The sequence below is a fragment of the Amphiura filiformis genome, chromosome 12 (assembly GCF_039555335.1).
Source record: "Amphiura filiformis chromosome 12, Afil_fr2py, whole genome shotgun sequence".
Classification (NCBI taxonomy): Eukaryota; Metazoa; Echinodermata; class Ophiuroidea; order Amphilepidida; family Amphiuridae; genus Amphiura; species Amphiura filiformis.
Window position 1 is genome coordinate 5,468,485 of NC_092639.1, and position 22,105 is coordinate 5,490,589.

The window sequence follows — 22,105 nt, forward strand, 5'->3', positions numbered from 1 at the left end:
CTGTTCACCTAATCAGATGCAAGACCTAACAACAGGTGGACTAATTGACTTGCAGTCCAGGTAAATGATTTTTAATCAACAAATTTTGTTTCATCCTATCTATTCTTATTATATTATATCTATTAATTAATATAATCCTATTTTACAGAAAGTGTTAAAGAATGTGAATTAAGTTATTGTTTTAAACAGTTATAACAAGTTGAGTCATTTCTAGCACTAGCTCGAATCAAGTCGAATCAAATGACTCAAGTCACTGTATAATCTCTTGACTTGCAGTCCAGGTAAATGAATTTTGATCAACAAATTCAGTTTTATCTTATCTATTTTTACATCTATTAATTAATATAATCCTATTTTACAGAAATTGTTAAAGGAAGTGTCCGGCAATCACAACATTAGGTCTTAGATGTTAGAAAAATAATTATCAAGCACGAATCACATGGTTTTATTTAAAACAAACTCATATTAACCATAAAAACCGAATAAAAACAGCCATCTCTCAACACGCGATATTCAAAATTCCCGGCGCGAAATTGTCTAGAGCAGTGACGTCCCAATAGTTCAATGAAGCCTGACGACAAATGAGCACAAATAAACATGACGTCACTGCTCTAGAACATTTCGGCGCGGGAATTTGGAAAATCGCGTGTGGAGAGACGGCTGTTTTTATTCGGTTTTATGGTTAATATGAGCTTGTTTTAAATAAAACCATGTGATTCGTGCTTGATAATTATTTTTCTAACACATAAGACCTAATGTTATGATTGCCGGACACTTCCTTTAAAGAATGTGAATAAAGTTATTGTTTTAAACAGAGTTATAACAAGTTGAGTCATTTCTAGCACTAGCCCGTGTCAAGTCGAGTCAAATAATCTGAAAATCTGAGTCAAGTCATTTCTTCATTTTTGAAAAGTCTCGAGTTGTGATTTACTTCAAGTCTGGTTTTAGCATAGCCCAATCACCTCATATCCATTAATTCATAGTCTATTCTCCCTTCTCTAAAAATTTTTTAGCTTATAATAGGTGAAAAAAATGAGACTCATCGCATTGTGTATTGATATAGAATGGCATGCATGCAGTTGGGCGCAGCACTTACACTAGTGATTTACGGACTCTAATGTGTATTATGAGACATAATTGATGTGCGCTGTAACAAAAACCAAATAATTTTCACTTATTATAAGCAAAACAAACTTTAACATACCTTGCTCTTCAGATTTGCAAATTAATAGACACATATTTGAATCTTGAATTTTATGCAATAGAAAGTTTACATTATACGTGTATTACATATCACATTACCTGTTTTGCAAAATCAACTGCATTCTGTTCTGATTCAAACATAACAGACCAGTTCTGCCTTTGCTCATCATAAAATGTAGCATAATTATTGGCTTGTATCTGAAAGATGGAACAAGAACAAAACATGATCAATTCAGTACATGTATTTGGGAACAACCCATAAATTAGATGATGTCCTAAAAATAAAAGTCCTCTCTTTAGGAGGCTAACCCCTTCCCTCCCTGTAACGTAAGTCTGAAATATTGAAAATTACAACCTCAAAAGATTAACATATATTAACTGATTTTTTACAAACATAATCAGACTTTTGACCACCTAAAATGTTGGAACTGCAAGCAAATATAGATTCATCAACCCATAAGAGAAATGAAAGCACTGTGCATAGTACTCATAGTACCCGCCCATGCATTATACACAATTACTACTACTGGCATTATTCTAACGTTGGCGCTGATTGGTTCACGCTATGTCAGAGTGTATGAATTAACAATGAAATGGATAACATACAAAATTTCATCTGATCAAGACCAGTCAAAAACTGACATTTTTTGGACGTTTCATCAACCATCGATTGACTTCATCAGCAGTGTTGCTGTTTTGAAGTATTGTGCGATATGTTATGTTTATGTTATGGATAATCTACAGACCCGATGAATTTATTCAAGGAATGAAATGGATACCTTAAACCTAATGAACCCTGAACATATTTTATCTGCCATATTTATGAACACAAATTATATTTGAATTGTATAAAATACAACAAGATGTTATTACTAAATTGAATCAGTCAATACATTCATGCATCTGAAAGATTTTCCATTGAAATATTTTAAAATTTTGATGGAAAAATTAAAATTAAAAATTAAAAATTTAGAAATTTAAAAATTCAAACTTAGGCATACTTACTGTAAATACAAACGCCGGTGTGATTCTTGCATGTGTTACTTGCTGCTGTTTGCTTATGTACAGTAAAATTTTATACTGTCAAAGAGAAAAATGATGAGGAAAATTAATTGGTAAAGTTACATTTTGTCATGATGTATATTGTCACAATTTTTAATGTTATGAAAAAGTAACAAATACAGTTTTGTAAGGTGAGAGGTTATATACTTTTTAATTCACTTCCAATTTCCATGTTTCAAGTTTTAATGGTGAATTCATAAAGTCATGAATATACGCTATGCATGTGATCAATCATATTTTATTATTTGTTAAAATGTGAATGATGGAGGTCATTAATATCTCACAATTGACCACAAGATTAAATCTTACTCATAAAGTGTGTAATCGTTCCAATCTCGCACACAAATATAACACATGTTTGCATATCGTTTCTTAATGCGCAAAACAGCACGCAAGTAAGCCCGCATACTTGTTGATCACATATTAAAACAGTGAATGGAAGATACATTTTCAATAGTCTTTTCAGCAAAAGTTATTTTCATGAAACAAATTTGTAAAATGGCAGTAATGAATGACAAAAATAACTTGAAAAATTGTCAGGGTTTGTGTTGGGCCTCTGTATCTTTACTTTGGAGAGCGACCTTGGGAGCTCGCGCTTCCTTGGAAAATTACCTCGGCCCCAAAAAAAGATCCTCTGATTTCCCACAATGACCTCAAAACAGATAGCATGCAGTTATTGTTGTTATCAATTTTGTACAGGTTTTTCCCTTTTGGTTTGTTTTGTTTTTCACCACCAACAACATTCTGTACTGAAAATTACAGTGCATTTTCAATTCTCCTGAAAGTATTCATATACTATTGGTGGGAAAATTGGCACTCATCAGTAGCATAATTAACTTTGGGTAATAATTGATGGTTTCACATTTTTTTTTCCGCATGTCAAAATTAATGACCTACAAGCAAACAAAATATGTTTCAAACAACCAACCAACCACTCTCTTATGAGGAGAGTGATTAATCCTTGGAATGCCATTGCGAGAGTGATTCATCACTCTCCTTGGATTTATAATCTGTAAGCATTTCAGTCAAGCTCCTTTCTGTTGTGAGTTACAGAACTTCTTGGATACATGCGGAAAATCTTTGAATAAATTGATGTCAAGAAAATATGGTACTGATCAACATAGCATACATCCTTCTCAGTCTTAATTTAACATGAAGATTTACACTATGTACAGGATTTGGCCGTTATAAGCTCATCATCCGGTAGTGACCTCTGATCGATTGATTGATGACATAAAGATGTCTACACCAGAACTAATTCTTTTCCTGTTCAGTATGTGGGCATCCCAGACTATGATGTTCTGCTGACAGTCTTACATTAACTAAATTATTTAACTGAGCAACGAGTGTCTCCTGCTGACTTTCTAACAATTAAGAGGTATCTGCATCACACTGTTGTAATCATAAGTGAAAATAAAATAAATGTGTTGTTTTTACTTCTTTCATATAAAGTTGTACAAAACTATCAATAGTACTATCATAGTTCGGGAGCACGGTTATTAAGCGGAATTGGCTCCAACTCAAAATCAGAAACTTTATCACGATTACTCCTTTCCACCAAGGTGTAAAATGCTGTGAAGGTAACAGACTCGCTGTGGAGGAGGTGTTGCTATCCCCCACAGCAACATCTCACAGTGAAGTCTGGCCTAATCGCCAACAAAAGAGAGATGGGCACTCCGTCCTGTAAAAAATGCAGGTTTGATTCTTTTACCCTATCGTTAGTACTTACATCATTTGCGACATGATTTCCAAGTATTGCGGCACCAAGCTTGCCGTGTTTTATGTATGTTCCATTCGAGCTGTACGAATAATAAAAGAAACAAGAAATGATTACATAATTTCATATGCCACATCTTCATATCACCAGATATGTGTAAATGACACACAAAATACCATGGATTGGAATGAACATTGCGCTATTCCAGTTGAAATCCAAACAGCCCTTATGGAAGACATGACCTTAATCTTCCACACAGGGAGTATACATTTCAAATGGAATCACTCACTCAGGTAGCCCTATTTGAAAACCATACTCTTTGTCTTCCATAGGGGGGTGTACGGGTTTCAAAAGAAATAGCCCAATCATATGACTGATGCACGTTTTTTTCACCGATGTAAGAATAGTGGTACCCTAGAGGCTAGTGGTATTTACAAACAATGTATCATATGATGAAGCAGGGGATTTTTAAATGAATAACAAAGAAACACTAGAAATCTAAATGGTTAAAAAATACATTTGTATCCTTATAAACCTTCTTCAAATCATTTTACAAATAATTGTGTTGTTTTTTAAAACTTAGGGCATGATATTTTACTATGCTGTCTGGCTTTGTACAATTTTCAAGACCCTTTTACCCTTTAGCCTAGATTGCTGGTTCAAGCTTATGTGTTCAGAGCTGTTAGGGGCTGTGCAATAATTATGAGCCCCCCGTGGGGTAAAATTTCCAAACGGCTCGCCAAAAATCGCTTGCCCCCCCCCCTCGGCCCGCCAAAAATTCTTTGCCCGCCCCCCTTGTGCATGCCAAATTTTGGGGATCCCAATTTTCAAACCTTAAATGGTCTATATACATGTTGCGAGCGCAGCGAGCAGGAAAATGTGCATATTTTTAAGCGTTTCCGTACTGTTTTCCTAAGCCTTTTTAGAGCGTTTTATTTAAAAGGCGCCCCATGAATGTGTGCCAAAATTGCTTGCCCCCACCCCCTCTCGGCTCGCCAAAAATTGCTTTCCCCCCACTTTCGGCTCACCAAAAATTTCTTCCCCCCCCCAATTTTACCCTTCCCCAGGACTCATAATTGCACAGCCCCTTACAGAGTGAAAATAAATGGTAAAAGAAACACCCTTTCCAGTTCATGAAGGCATTTTTCAACAGCCACCTTCATATAGCTAACAACATTGCATCACTTGTCACCAAACAGGTGACACAGGGCTCTGACACAGTTAGGCAGCCCTGCTGATATTCCAATAGAGGATTTCAGGGAGGGGCTCTCATAAGCCAAGGGTATGGAAAGTGTACAGTATTAGGCCGACAGCAGGGATGTCAATGGTTACATGTAATGCTTCAAATCTGTCAAACCAAGGTCTTGCATAAAATAAAGCATGAAGATGTACCAGGCTATTCCAGTTGAAATCCATACACCTACTATTGAAGACATGTCTTTAATCTCACACACAGGGAGTGTGAATTTCAAATGGGATTACCTGAATAGGTGATTCTATTTGAAAACTGCACTCCCTGTGTTTGAAGTTAAGGTCATGTCTGCAATAGGGGGTATATTGATTTCAACTGGAGTAGCACATTGGCTGATATCTGTATGCCATTCCTGTTGGAAATGAGGTCAATTATACACACATAACACATTAAGGATTTAACCAAATAATTAAAACTTACAAGGTTGTGTTAACGTGTTGCCTGTTTTAAACATTCATGTGTATTTATGGAAAGGTTAATTCTCAGGCAGGCATGTTGCCCCTGCCTAAAAATATTGGGACTACATCAACCAAAATTAGTGTGTGCATCTTTTATGCCTGTTTATTGCCAAACTTCCTATGATTATGGCTAACATAGTGTCAAAATTGAACACTTGCATGGGCTTCATGCACATCTGCCCAGAAAAGAAAAGCAATTTTGGAAGCAAGTCAGCAGGACACCATTTGCTGAAATCAATTTCAAAAATGCTGATATTTTTAAGTGCCTTTTCAATTTCTTTTCTTCAAATCGCTTTTCCATTTATTCTGCTGCCATTTAGGATATCAAACCATAATAATGCTATAGTTTGATCAGCTCGTAATCGGCAGGCCTTGTGACACATCGGATTAATATCAATATATATTATTTTGAGAATTGTGATATCTCGCAAGAAGCATTACAAATTATTAATTTAAGTCCTATACTTATGCCTATACTTTCTTTTTACATGCAAAATGTAGAACAGACAGGTCAACTATATCACTCATAATGTGGGTCTACTTCTTGGCGTAGTGGTAAAAGCCTAACAATTCCCACTGATTATGAGCTGATCAAACTCTACCAACAACAACACTGGAATGACTACATTGTACCCATAACAGCTCCCCATTGTACACCTGGGTGGAGTGAAGCAAGCGGGATAAGTGCCTTGCCCAAGGACACACCACACTGACTGTGATGTGACTTGAACCCACAATTTTATGATCATGAGTCTGATCACTGAACTGCGATGTCACTGTGTTCCCCTTGCACATTTACCTCTCACCTAGACTGGCCCCCAGTCTCGGTTCGGTTCCATCTCTGGATAATGTAACAATAAATAATTACGTAATGCCCTATGAAAAAAAAATGGCAACTCCCCCCTTATTTTCTTCAATGCCAAAAACCCATTCCTCTTCATCCACAAATCGACGCCACTAATTACACCCACCACAGTCAACCATGCAGCAATATAGAAATATACTCAGTATTATAAGTGAACGCGAAAGTCCATTGAGCGCTGATTCCGAGACTGGTCCAATCTGTTAGAGATCTCACTTCCAAATATTCGTTCAGCGAAGCACGGTGATTCCGATGTCAATTACGAAAGCCCGCCCAGTTTCAATTCAAATATGGTAGCACAAAGCTATGCAGCGGGATGTGGCCTTAAGATCGGATGGGACACTTGTCAACAACTGAGAGGTATTGAGCTCAAGTGGCACGCGTCTGCTAGAGCCATGGTGCGCGCAATAATAAAAGGCAACCACTGACTCGGACTTAGGCCTATTGTCCATATTGCGTATATTATCGCGTGCGGTTTGCAAATGTTTGCACATTATTTAGCTAGGGAAGCCTTTTCTGCCAAGCTGCGTTGATTGGTCGGATACAATATCGTTGTTTAGTCGCTACACAAACGCGTTAATGTAGTGAAAACATGGGCGTGGTATATAGAAAGATTGCGTGACTCCAAATCCGTAAAGTGAACTCCCAGCATTTTGTGGAACTGGAAGTCAAATTGCTTACAGACTGGGAGGGTCCATGTATTGGGTTGATTTTTAATGCTATGTAATCTACATTACCAGTCGTTCTCCATGGACCCGAGGGAGGGTCTACCTCTCACCTTACTACTGCAAGGTATAGTCTGTCCACATAGAAGTACAAACCAAATTTGTGGCATCGGGGGTTGATGCTTTGCGTCACACGCGACCGCGACGCAATTAACGCGTAAAGAGCGTGGTGCGCTCGGCAAGTACAAATCGTGCAGCAGTTGGCGCGCCAAAGAAGCATTGCGCTGAAATAATTATTCTCATACCTCCAGTTTCCGAGGTCTATTTACTTTGTACTTCTAAGTGGACAGACTGTAGGTAGAGGATGGTGGATCTAGGAATAGGATGTCTTTTTATAATACCCACATTGGTCTGGATACTTGGACAGTCTTAACTCTCACCATGTGGGTGTCGACTGCAGACGACAATGTTTTATAAAAATTCAAAAATTTCAAAATTATAAATTTTCATGGCCATATTTGAGATCGGCATGAAAAATGCATTAAAATGAGTACAAACAAGCCTAGTATTGGTTCAGTGGTCTATAGCTCTTGATAGTTTGAGAAACTATCTCAAAACTTGGACTTAGTAGGAAACTTTCTTTGGCGAAGGCACCATGTCAACAATGCCTAGAAAAGTTGCTTTTTGCCTTGTAAGAGTATGTAATTTTCGCCATTCACTGCTATTCCGATCGGCCTTCCTTACATCGACCTTCCTTATACGCACTATTAGCCAATCAAGGATCGTAGAGAATTTGATTGACAGTGACGTCAGATGCAAACTAGTCTTTTTATCTTTGTCTTTCATTATATCAGTGCTGAAGAAATTATGCTTGGATGAGTCACAAATACGCCAGTTAGTAGTATGTGAAGTACTGTTTGCTTGGGAGAAATTTAAACCTTGCATTGCTTGCTATGAACCTGTCCTATTTCTCCATTTTATTTTATGTCAAGACATATCAAGGCATTCAACAGCATTACACTAGCATTGTGCTGACATGTTTACGCCCAGATAGCTGCAGCTGAAGCTTGCCTGAGGTCTGATAGCAGGGATATGCTGCAGGGAGAGCATTCAACGTGTGGGGTGTAGATGGTACAAAAAGAGCTCTGATGGCTTATTATGTTTCATCTCCCCTATTAGGCTATCCCCATCCCTGTACATCTGAGCCCTCTTCTATCTGGGTTTGCCACACACCTAAGTGCCACAAGTAACCCTACATGACCTTAGTCTATTAACCACCTTGGTACATGTACTCGGTAAACTTGAATGAACATTGCACTTACTAAATGGGGCCATTTCCGTTATCTCTTCAAAGAGTGTCACAAGAAATAAGCCTACAGGAAGCAACTTATTATCAGACGGCAAAGTTAGGAATGGCTCATTTTGAGTGTTTTTTATTTTAGCCATTCAAGAAATTGATACAAAATAGACCACTCACATTACATTGGCATACATGTAGGTGACCCATTTCAAAAGGATGTAAACATATTGTTGACATCCTGCCCAGGGGTGGGGTGCTCAAGTTTGATTTGGGTAGGGAGGTGTTGCCAGAATCTGAAAGTGATCCCTATCACTATACCAATTTTTCAAGAAAATTTGGACCTATGGAAACATCAAAAGTCAAAAAGACAAAGGTATCATTGATACCAAAAGGGGACTCATGTTTTCACCACATTCCTGTATGGTTATTTGTACCAAGTACCCCAGACATCAAGATTTGAAATTTACAATTAGATTGAATTCACCATATAAACCATAATGCAATCAATCTTAAGGTGTTATTGCTGTACATGCATAATATTTTCCAATCCAGTCCATAACAAGATCTCATACAGTAAACTTTTGCCCCTTGTGGTTGCATTTAAGCTTAGCCATGTACAGTGCATGGCTGATGCTATAGGAGCTACATCTGTACTATATCCAACATTTGGCCACCCTTGACTTGAAACCACATGCATAAATTACACTGATAGGACTGCACATTTATAATTAGAACATTGGAGACCTTGCCCCAAGTTGTTTGTAAAATTACTATGGATGGATGTTAAAAAAGATACATTTATTTAGTTATGCAAAAATAAAATCACAGGATCAGAATATACTTTGTCTGACATATGGCTCCTGGTTTGTACTGATTGGCAGCGTTGGCCATAGTCGGTATCGCGGGGCAAAATGCTACTCAATTTTGATCACTCTGCTGGACAATTTTGTAGGAATTTTATGCCATACACTTATAGAGTAAAGTGTGTAAATGTAACAAAAATCAATCTGAAGTCCAACGCTGCTGATTGGTTGGTATTGATTTGGCTTAGCTCTTATGTGTTTCATGCTTTTTTTATGTCAAGCATATCTAGGCATTAACAACAGAAATCTAGGCGATAACGCTGACAAAACTTTGGCCAGGTGCAAGTGACCTGGTGAAGGGAGTCGCCGTACATAGCTGGTCGGAGAATTTTTACAGGACAGGCAAGTGTAGCCAACAATCAGGCTTATTACCCTGATCGGAACCGACTGTAACAAGGTCTTTTATCATGGGTCATCTGCCCCATCTTTTCCAGATGAGCCACAGGAGAGCAAATTTGATTTTTATTGGTCCTGATGAAATTTGAACTTGGGCCTCTCACACCAAAGACAAAGACCTTAACCAGTGTGTCACACTGGACTACACCCCTGCTTTGTTTTAGTAAAAACCTACCAAAACCTGGTAAAAAACTGGTACCAAAGTCATTTAAATTGAGCAAACTTAAAATTCCCCTGGAAAAGGTGCTTACTGTTATTTGGTCCTGTCTCCTAGGTACTAAAGTGAAGGGTCATACATGCAGGTAACAAACAAACAGAGAAAAGAATTTAAACTAACCCACTCATGAGGATATTATCTGGGAAACTAACCTAATCAGTGTGTGGAAGTTTAAATTCTTTTCTTTTTTCTCTCTCTCATGTTTCTGTGCCTATGACTTACAATCTGTAGGCGTGTACTGCAACTGCCAATAGTAAGGCCGATTGTCCTCCAGCTGATGCGGAATTAGCTCCATCTGAAATGATAACAACAACACACTGGTTATGCATCACAATCCTGGTTATACTTCCTACATGATGTACTACTAGAACACGAATGCACACTAGCCCATTTTGTATCTTCCTTCATAGCCCTTGCTATTTACTAGTACAATAAATCACATATTTAGACATAACATTCGTTGATGAGCTATGAACAAATATGTGATGCGATCAAGTAAAATCAGTCAGAACTCAGGAATATTGATTTTGAGATATAGCCAAAGAAAGGAAATATTTCCTTTTGTTTTGGATACTCTTTAATTGCTCATATCTTTGGAATTGGTTGTTCAATTTCAATAGGGTATTCTGCAAAATGCAGCTTTGTAAATGCTTTTTACTATGCTATAAGAAACTGAAAATTTAATATTTCTGAATTCCTACTAATTTTGCTTGATCGCATCACATATAAGCTTGATGATTTGATGGCAAGTCATACTGTGAATTGGATAACTTTACTAAATCTGATTATTATCGGTTTTTGTTGTGGAGCCGGTCTGCAGCCATGAGAATGGCTTTTTTGAAAACTGCCTGAAAAAGCGTATGAATTTGCCCAAAATAGGCCCAAAAAAGTAATAAAAATGTGTAAATTTGGACAACAAAACTGCCTGAATTCAGCCAAAAACCTGAAAATTCTCATGCCTGGGTCTGGGGATCCGGTCACTCAATGGTTCCGCATTAGGTAGGTATTAATCAATTAACACAATCAGTTCTGTTCTCAGTTACAATGATACAAAGATATGATAACACAGTTGGGCAAGACTGTTTCATCCCAGCAAACACAAAACGTTTTCGACATCATTCGCAAAAGGTTATAAAAGGTTGTCAGAAAACGTTTAAATGTCGGGTTATATAAAGGATATTAAAAGGGTATAAAACGTTTTCATAACATTAAAAATCATTTTTTGATAATCTACTGCTCAGCAAACAAAAATGTTTTACAGAAAACGTTTAAATGTCGGGTTATATAAAGGGTATAAAAACGTTTTAACAACATTCCAAAAACATTTTTGAAAACTTGATACAAAACATTCTAAACAGAATGTTAGTTTGGAGTTGAAAAAATATTTTGCGAAAAATGTTTGCCCAAAATATTTGCAATAACGTTTTGAAAACATTTTCATGACCTTTATATAACCCGACATTTAAATGTTATTAAAACGTTTTGAAAAAACATTTTAAGAACATTTCTGTGTTTGCTGGGTGCAAATATTTTACCATAATGTTTTTTAAGTGTTGACAAAATATTTGGCAAAAAAAGTTTGCAAAAATAGTTTACAATAACATTTTTGAAAACATTTTAAAAATATTGTTGTAGTCTGTTTTCATACAAAAGCGTTTTTAAGCGTTTTCATGACCTTTATATAACCCGACATTTTAATGTTATTAAAACGCGTTTTATGTAAACCAAAAGCCAAAATATAACTTATTAAAAACGTTTTTAAAACGTTTTTGTGTTTGCTGGGATACCACTTTATCAGTTACTCCCATTTGACTTTTGTGAAAGGTTGGGATCCGACATGCACTGTTTACTGCTTTTGGGGGGCAATATGGCCGTCCCGGACTCCAGGATTTTAGAGTCACCCCCAAACATGACATACATATGTATATCATTTTTTAAAGCAAGTACCCTCTCTACCCTGTGTGCAGGCACCAGGGTGTGGGCTTAGTGGTTAAGAATTACTTACATATAACAGCAAGAGTATATGCAGTACTCTTTGACCTTAACATTAAGAAGTCTAAGCATTAGAGTGTTATACAGATTGAACTAAGCAAGGAAGCCAGGGGAAGTGAGACATTAGTCATCCAGGCTTCAAGACCATCGCATAGGACCTGGGCAGTGTTAGTCTTAACTATTCCATCCCTACGTGTCTATATCTAATTTTATCCTTGTCATTAGACTTGATGTAATTGGATATTTCAATTTTCTGACATAGCAAATCTTCAAAATACAGGGTGAGTCAAAAAAACTGCAATAGAGCAAAGAATCGATATTTATGTAAGAACCAAGTCGAACTTTCCCAATATTGAAAAATTCTATACATGCCACACTTAATGGCCACCTTCTGTGAAAATATGAAGTGAATTACGACTACCGTTTAATTTGTATGAGTCCTTTTGCTGCGATACCCAATTTAGATTATTTGTCCACGAGATACCATGTATTTTGAATGAGAGCACACAGTGCACGGTAAAGGCACCAGATCTGAAACTGACTTTAACTTAAATAAGGTTGATTTTTGTGTTATTTAATTTCTTTTTTTCTGTTCAAACAAACTTTCTAACATAACTTTAAGTCCTTCATACCTCACTCGACTCCAACTCCAGTTTTTTTATCCCAATATGTCCAACTTACTGGATATTTTGTAATTCACTCCACTTCAATTTTCGCGCATTTTGATTTTGACATTTGAAAAACCCGCCTACAAATTTGTATGGTTTTGATAGAGAATAAACATCTTTAAAGTAAAGTAAAATGAAAATAACAACAAATAATGTTTCTTCTCCTTAAACAAGACCAAGAGCAATAACGCTTTGGGTGCTCCATTTTATTTCAATGCCAATGAGGTTAAGAAAATGGTAGTTGTTCCAAATCAACCTTGCACAGAGTGGGCTGACATTTAAATTTTAGATGTCTCATGGACAAACATTAAAATTGGGTAGCGCTATAAAATGTGTCATAAAAACAAAGCGGTAAATGCTCATTCCTTAATTTTTTCACACAAGGTCACTGATGGATATACCATATATAAAATGTTTTAAAACATAAAAGGTACAACGCGGTTCTTAAATAAAAATGGATTCTTTTCTATTGCACTTTTTTTACTCACCCTGTACAATGTCAGCTATCAATGTCTCTATTCAACTGATATTGCTATTACTCATCTGTCTAAAAATTGTATCTGTAAATTGATGACCCATTTTTGCAGTGAAAATCAAGATTATTTGTCAAAAAGTTAATCAGTTACATTGCAATTAGTTAAATTGCAAGATCAAATAGTGCAGTGTCCAACGTAGATCCTGTTGCAATATAGTTGCTGTTCTTTGCTTGAAGACACCTGTATTGCCAGTGGTATGTCCTTTGAGAATGGGAACAGAATTGAATACAGAGTACAGCATATCGTCAGCCTGCTACGCTAAATGCCTAAGTCATTCTTACATGTTTCTCATTTGCAATTTTAATTTTCTGAGTAATATACCCATAATTCATCAAATTTTCAGCCACATTCTTCATTAACTTGTGGAATACATCAAAAGAGATGTATTCCACAAGTTAATGAAAATGCTGACTGGAAATTTGATGAATTATGGGTTTAATACTCAGAAAATTAAAATTGCAAATGAGAAACATGTAAGAATGACTTAAACATTTAACGTAACAACTATATTATGTCCCCATTGTGCCTTCACAAAAAGGACAGCAATAGAACAACTGGAACCTCTCAAAACCACCAACATGCGACTTTATGCTCATTTCGTGGGAGCAGATCACAGTTATAAATGTACCACATCATGAAGTGAAAATAAGAACATTGTAAAATTTCAGTCGCCCAACCAATGTGATGTGCCTTTAAGACACTGTAGGTACATGTATATCACTCACAGACTACTACAGACCATGTATCAACAGTCAAAGTCCCCGTGCATTGTATGCTGTTAATTCCTGCATATTCTTGAGGGCCGATTCTTAAAATGTGCTGTTTCTAACAATCATACCAGTGTTACGTGCCTTTGCGTATACGCGATAGAGCTTTGCGTGCCTTCGCCATTACACGATAGACCGTAAAAATACGTGCTAAGTGCATAGCAGTTTTGCCTGTCACATTTCATGGAACAATCTGCCCTCATTATTGGTTGATGCTGAGACTTTGACTGCTTGCATGCAGTCTGTTATCTGTCCATGATATCACTCCATTGCTATTACCTTGCACAGCATGGCCTCCTCCCTTTGTTTTCTTTGGCTGTTTTGGTGCTGTGTAGGTGAGAGACTCATTACCGCCCTGATTAGTTGCTCGGTCCATCCCAAACAGGGAACTTAATTTGGACCTGAGTCAAAGATAATTCAAAAACAAAATAACATATTATTAGTATTAGAATGTGTTGGCATTATAAAGCGAGTTTTAGAAAATCATGACACTGGCTGCTCTGCATATGAATGACACTAAAGTTATATTTTTATTACTTCCGTGGTCCGAGCTGTACGCCAAGCGTAGACGAGCGTACACACAGAAGAAATAAACAATCACACTGATTGGCTGATCAACGCACTTGACAACAAGCCGGTTGACCCATTGGTCATTGGCGCGGCGCGTAGTAGGCGACCTTGTCACTTCTACGCGATCGCAATTCACCAGCGCGTACCCGGACCACGGAAGTAATAAAAAACCAACTTTACTCCTCAACTGCTGCATCAATAACAAAGAAGTGTCGTGACTTGTTAACTTGCAAAATATGACATTATTAAGTACTCACCTGATTAAATTCATTATGCTTACCCTCTGAATAAACTTATAGTCAGACCCCAAAAAATTGTTTGCTTGTACATAGATCACTTTTAGAAGTTGGGTCGGTCGGTCGGAAAGTTTTTTTTCTTAAATCTTTTTTTATTTTTTAAAGTACCAAAAGTGCAATGTTTATGTGAAACACTCACTGACCACAAAATGTCCACCAAAGACATATTCAAGGTATTACTTAAGGTAGACTTAAAATACCATACTGCATCGTTTTGAAATACCGTATTATAAAGTTCAGCAGTGTTTTAATAATGTGCAGACGCTGAGGATGATAATATGAAATATCGGACCGTCGGCCAGGTACGACTGGACAGAGTGAAACATGCAGGAAATGCTATTTTACATTTATTTTATATCTTCAGTTTTTCAGACAAAAGTTCATGATATTTTGGGAAAATTGTAAAAAAACCTCTTTAAAAAAACCAGAAGTTCTACAGTCGGGACTGCTGAAACGGTCGGTCGGACGAGACAAGCAAACAACTTTTTTTTGGCCAAGAAAGTGCTATCCCAAATGGGCTATTCCATTTCAAATCCACACTACCCCTGTTATACCACTGGACTACCTGAGTTCACAAGGTAGTCCAGTGATATACCTCTCGACCAGAAATCATGGGGTCCAGGGTTCAAACCTCTGCTCTCTCAATTTATATCAGTTTGCCTGTGCTTCATAAAAGTTATTTAAATCCTAATTTCTTGCGCTTTCATCATTTATTTCCAATCCTCACATATATTAATTGTGTCTCACATTGTCTTGCACCCTGCCAGGGTGAAGTATACATGCCGCCTCCTTTCTTCATTAAAATCTCATTGTCTCTCAAAATGGAGGTGAGGCAGAGCACTAGACGCATGTTTTATACGCATATCATGTGTGTATGCATGTTACGCTACCAAGCTCTCGATATATTTCAAATGCATCTTTGTGACTCAGTTTGCTTGCACAACTCACATTATGAATCGGTTCCCTTCTTCAAATTTAACTAGGAAACAATGTGCTTGGCATATTTCCCTGTTACTGCCATTTTGAAAGATGAATCATAAGGTATATTGACTCTATGCCAAATCGGAAGTTTAAATCCGCGATATAACTTAAATATTGGGTTTGAATTAAGAAAGATGTACTGTATTCATTCCAATAAGCGCCCAGGGCGCTAAACAAAAACATTTTGGGTGGGCGCTTATTTTTTACCTGGTTTACCTGATTTTTTCGTAAGGTGCGTTTATTAGAGACAAATATATATACGTTATTAAAGGGTCCTGATGCATTCTAGTGAGCTTTTCTGATGCAGAAAATGTATTGCAAGTTTACACAGAACTTGTAGTCCTCCAGCTTTTTCACTTTATCAACATGTATCTGTCACTTCTGCATTAATGGTACCCTTTAGCAAATTTAAAATGCCCTGGGTGGGCGCTTATTGGGACACGGGTGCTTATTGGATCGAATACAGTTAAATGATTTCAAACCACAAGTCATACAAAATCACAATTAAGATGTTCTTAATGTGTCAGGGTTAAAGGCCAAAGGTCAACTTACACGCTAGTAAATTTGATATGATCATACAAAATGTGTTAATTGTTGTGCTATCAATTTCATTTTTTCACACCCAGAAGCCATAACATGCTGAAAACTCTAACAAAATTACGGCAGTTTCAAAGGTCTTGAGATATTTTCAAAGAAAACAAAATAACTTGCACGATGAACACTTGTTTTCACCTACATCAATATCTACTTCAGTGATGAATGCCTAATCTTGTTTGAATGTGTCACAAGTGCATGATCAGGGTTCTAGCTAGCCCAAGTTGAGTGCACGCTTATTTTCCTATCCATGCAATTAGAACAAAGCGAGCATAACTAGTGTTGCTACAAGTGTCGCGTCATGGGGGCAGAGTCATCGCAACAATATGTTAATTCATCACTAACTCTATTATTTTTGGAAAGATCTTCCATCTCTGAATAATCGTTTGAAACAATCTGCACCCCCTCTTTTTTCCCTCAAGTGCAAGTCGGCCAGCATCAGTGCAGTTTGCACCCCACCTGCGCCGACAATTACTGCACACAGCGAACTGCACAGTAACAATGTCTGCATCAGGCTTATATGTAGGCTTAAATTGATTAAGGCTTCCACAATTTTCCTAAATGGTCAGTTGGTCAAGGTCAAGTTTTAAATTGAGTGAAGTCAAATGACATCACATATCCTACATGTATCTATCTATACCATACGTCATAAATATTTATTAGGTAATCCAGACATCTTACGGTATTTTGACTACTTCCCCGCGCCTGTGCAATTACGCGCACACAGGGAAGTAGTAAAAACTTCCGCACCCCTACTACCACACGGTGTCTCGACCCCGCGCGTCACCGTTCCTTCAGACGTAGCATTATGGTACACAACGGCGATTCTGCAGATGCGTTTATCTTGAAAATGGCGTCTGCTGCAGTTATTTTACCGAGATTACCGATTGGATAATAACACACGAATTTGAACCTTATAATCCGCATCTGATTTGGATTCCATGTGGTATCCTATTTGCCAGCGAAGTGGTTGCATAACTCCTTGGTAACTGGATCACACACCTTTTGGAATTGGTATTAGATACCATAGACTATGTGTTGCGATCATTTCGATCGTGGTGCAGAACTCAAAAGCGTGATCCAGTTGACATAGTGATAATCGGATTACATGTAACACTTCACTGGCAAATTGCACAGACCTACCACACCCATATCCTCAAATTAAATCAAATGAACACAAAATTGACCAATAACAGTACAGTACATATTGCACTGATTGACAGATTTTCAACTTGATTGACTTGCTTCATGGTAGTCTCGCATTAAATTGCTTCCTATTGTAGAGTGGATTATAACATGTCTCAAGTAAGGGAAGGGGTATGAGCGTTTGGACAGTATTTATTGTGGGACATTAGAGCACATCAGACATATCGAATTGCATTCTGAATACTGAAGAATGTCCTTCTGATATCAAATAATTTTGATTTTTTGAAATTAGCAATGTAGTACATTTTAGATTAAAAATTGATATTTTTGATATTTAACAGCACTTGAAGTAAACTTCATAAATCTGATGATTTATACTTAAAGTGTATGTAGGTGGGATGAAAAGCCGACGATCAATTGAACATTTTGACCTTTCGTATTGAAGATATGGATTTTTTTCCAAAACACCAAAAAAATTAGGTCTTTTGGGGAAAAAAATCCATATCTTCAATATGAAAGGTCACAATTTTCAATTGATCGTCGGCTTTTCCTCCCAGCTACATACACTTTAAGAATATATCATTAGGTTTAAAAAAATTTACTTCGAGGACTGTTATATATCAGAAATGTGAAAAATATCAAATTTTAATAATTTGTCATAAAATTTGTATTATATCGTGAATTTCAAAAAATGAAAATTATTTGGTATCAGACACATTCTTTGTATTCAGAATGCAATTCGATATGTCTGATGTACTCTCATGTCCCACAAAAAATACTGTCAAAACGCTCATTCCAGATCCCTTAAACACTGTTTTCTTTCTCATTGACTTTTACAAGGTGATGTAGTTTCCTTTATGAATGAATGGATGTGTCCAAGTTGGCAAAAACCTGCACCTTGCCAATTATTTTACACATAGAGTGCACACATTATACATCCATACAGATATGGTGCACCTTTGAAAAAATTGCACCCATCATGAAAAAAATTGAACATATACAACTATACATGGAAAAACAGTGGCATGATCGACGTGAATTGTATAAATAAACAGAATTTTTTTCCTGCATTTAAGGCCCTAGCTACTATGGGCTATTTGCGGGGAGGAGATAAGTTTAAGTGACCGCTTATGGGTTCGAATTTCAACCAGCCTAATCATGAAGCTCCAGTGGCCCAGTGGTTAAGGCGCAGGTCTCATAAACCCGAGGTCCTGGGTTCAATTCCCAGGCGGGATCACTCTTTCTACTTGTCTCCTTTATTATTTGTGACGGCGAACCTGGTGGAAAATTTTATTTATTTATATACAACTATGTGTAACACTCCATGTTGAATGTGTAACACTTGTAGTTTGGGAATAATACTGGAATTAAAATTGAAGACCGCATTAAAAAGACTAGTTTGCGTTTGACGTCAGGGCAAAGGCGTGACATGATTGCTTGCTGACCTGTGCAATACAGCATTTTTGGTATGGTTGACAGGACATCATACGCAAACTAGTCTTTTTAATTTGGTCTTCAATTATACCCACACACCGTAACTATTACCCTAACCCTAACTCTTATCTAACACACATGTATGTACGCTGGGTAAACCAGAATTATGCTGTATATTTGTATCCCTTATAATTTATTTTAGTGGATGGATATCAATCCCACCAACACCCAAATGATGTTAATAATTAATAAGTAAATCAAGTTCAAACTGTTCATGCGCGTATTTTTTGTGGGGGATTTGAGTATGAGCCCCAGGGTAAAAAACCAGGGGCGGCCAAAAGCGAAGGGCGGCGGAAGAAGAAGGGCACCAAAAACAGGGGCGGCAAAAAGAATTAGTAAAGAAAAAAGAGCGGAAAAAATTTGAAAAGTATAAAAAAATGTGTTGCTTTTAGGGCGGTAGCGCCAAAAACCCTTTTTTAAAATTTTTTCCTCTTCACTTTTTCAAACCACCGAAAAAAAAATTGGGTCAACCTTTTTGGGCTGTTGAGGAAGGGGCGGCAAAATTTAATTTTCTTCAGCCCCGTGGTAGGAGCGCCACGATGCGCCACTGCTGTTCCCTGACAAACTTTACCGACTCCAAACATGAAATATTGTATCACTAGCTGTTACTCTTGCTCTTGAAGACTTTTCAGCATCAAATTCACCACAATATAGTTTACATGTTTATCTTCAAAATAAGAACTTACTGTTACTTACATATTGGACAGATTGCCAAGATTTGAATACACACCAAATGTTTTCAAGTAGTAAATGTTAAACTCACTATACAAGTAAGAGTTCAAGATAGAAAAAGCACTAAAAACATTGCTCATCTAACTTTTAGCAAAATGATCTAGATCCTTTGAATAGTACTACATATAGATCTGAATACATACATTGGCATGATGTGTTCATGAAGCAGCTACAGTTAGAAATCCTGACATCAAATGTTATTCCAAAAATCGCATAAAACACAAATGTATCCAAACGTTAAAATCCGATTAGCGCTAAATCCTTCAGGTTTCTATTTCTCCTTGTAGTAGTAGCTGTGTACATCCCATCAGATTGACAGGAACCGTTCCTCAATTCAGTAAACCACAAACAGTGAGAGCACAAACGAAGAACAAATTCTCTGTTACATTGAGTGAGATAGCCAGCCAATCTGTCACTATGTCTGTATGCCAGTAGTCAGCCCCTTCCTATTAGATATGCCAAAGCACTGCAATTCTATTTCCATGACCTCAAATTTGAGAGCAAATGTTGTGGGCGATACAACTGTTATCTTGCAACACGCTTCCAATAACTCATAGTCGATATGTCACCGACAGTTTGTTCTTGGCCTTCAAAAAAATCCAACCATGCAAACGTCAAACCATTTTAGTACGAAGGGGAAAAAAACTCTCTTAATCTGACCTTTGCACGGGATCCAGGAAATACCCAGGCATGCAAGCGGTGGCAACCTGTATTAGCAACAACACTATGACATAGATACAAACCTGAACTGATTTGATTAAACCAACCTTTTAGACATTCTGTATCGTACTCGTCATCAACCTCCTAATCTCCTGGAAATGAACCAAGACCTGTGAAACGCCGCACAAGGTGAAAATATCCTTTACTCCTCAAATATGGCAGCCATTTTATTTCTCTCTCTGTCTTCTTTTCTTCCAAATCTAACAGGCTTGATATTAGATAAGTTGAGGAGGGGAAATAGGTGCCCCGGTAAGCAGCCTGCACACTGAAAGCCAGCCAGTTATAGGCTGAGTCACCTATACAACCCTGTACATCCGTTTCTTCAAGTGCCTTGCAGCCTGTCGCCTGCAGTAGACACTTGCTTGAAGCAATGGCATAGCCCAGATGCTGAAATGGGCTATTCCAATTGAAATCCATACACCCTCTATGGAAGACATTAACTTAATCTCCAACATAGAGGGTGCCGATTTCAAATGGAATCACCTATTCAGGAAACCCCATTTGAAATTCCCTGTGTGGAAGATTAAGGTCATGTCTTCCATAGGGGGTGTGCGGAATTCAACAGGAATAGCCAAGCAGCCAATTAAGCTGTTATAATACCATACCTTCCTTTTCTTTGGAGTTGTGCAAAAAATGATACTTAGTTACTCACAATACTTGCAAAGGTGACTCAAGGTGAACCATATAATGTGATGATATATCACAAAAGATGCTATCAAGATTATTTTCCTAGCTCACAACAGTTGGTTGATTTTGTATCAAATTCACACTGATCTTCTGATATCAGGATGTAGGTATGAGCAGTTTGGTCTTATTTTGCCAGAATGTTATATGTGGACATAAGCAGGTTACATTGAGGGTGGGACCATCTAACCTGCTTAATGAGACACGCTATAACATCTATAGTATAACTGGAATAGCAGTCAAGTTAGCTCAATCGATAAGGCGTTTGACTATGGTGCGTGAGGTTGCGGGTTCAAACCCTGGCGGTGCCTAGTATGCTCTTGTGGAAAAATTAGATTAACATGATATTCCCCTGGACAAGGAACTTACTGCTAATTGTCTTGTTGTACCCAGTACGAAACTCGGGGAGCTGATCCTGGTTGCGAAGGTTATTTGTGGATTGTCTAGGGTGTGCGCTCTTGTACATGTAGCAGCAAAAGTACCTGATTTATTGTTTTATGGTTTATGGAATGATGTGGGGCCGTAGTGGTCAGCGACAACCTGTAAAGTGTGCTGAGGCTTGTGGATCAACATCTAGGCATTGTGCCTGTGCGTAGCGCACTATAAATCACTGCGCTTTTTTTTTGTATATGAAAGTCCTGCATCACATCACGCACAGCAGAGGTTAGCAATGAGATCGAGAGCTTTTCATCATTTGCTTTGTTTTTGTTTTGTTTTTCTGTTCCATTCTGTTCCAATACTTCCAACAATTCATGCAAAGCCAGGTGAGAAGGCATTGTGTGCAGTACACCAGTAGATTTAATTGGGTTATACTGGTAACAGCTTAGGGTTTTTTTTCTTGCATGCTTTGGTTTCTTGTATGTTAAAACTAGTCTTTTGGGTAAATTGGTTCCAGTCTTTTGTAGAATTTGGGAAAATAATTATGAATTA

At 37.4% G+C, this 22,105-nt stretch overlaps 1 protein-coding gene across 1 annotated transcript in view; it reads right to left on the reverse strand.

The window, feature by feature from the left end:
- LOC140165698 (FK506-binding protein 15-like) overlaps window positions 1-22,105 on the reverse strand; it is a 126,449-nt gene that overhangs the window by 75,568 nt on the left and 28,776 nt on the right. The window contains 5 exon segments of the mRNA XM_072189007.1: window positions 1,303-1,401; window positions 2,209-2,283; window positions 3,995-4,064; window positions 10,218-10,290; window positions 14,238-14,359. Coding sequence (XP_072045108.1) covers window positions 1,303-1,401; window positions 2,209-2,283; window positions 3,995-4,064; window positions 10,218-10,290; window positions 14,238-14,359 — 439 coding nt within the window.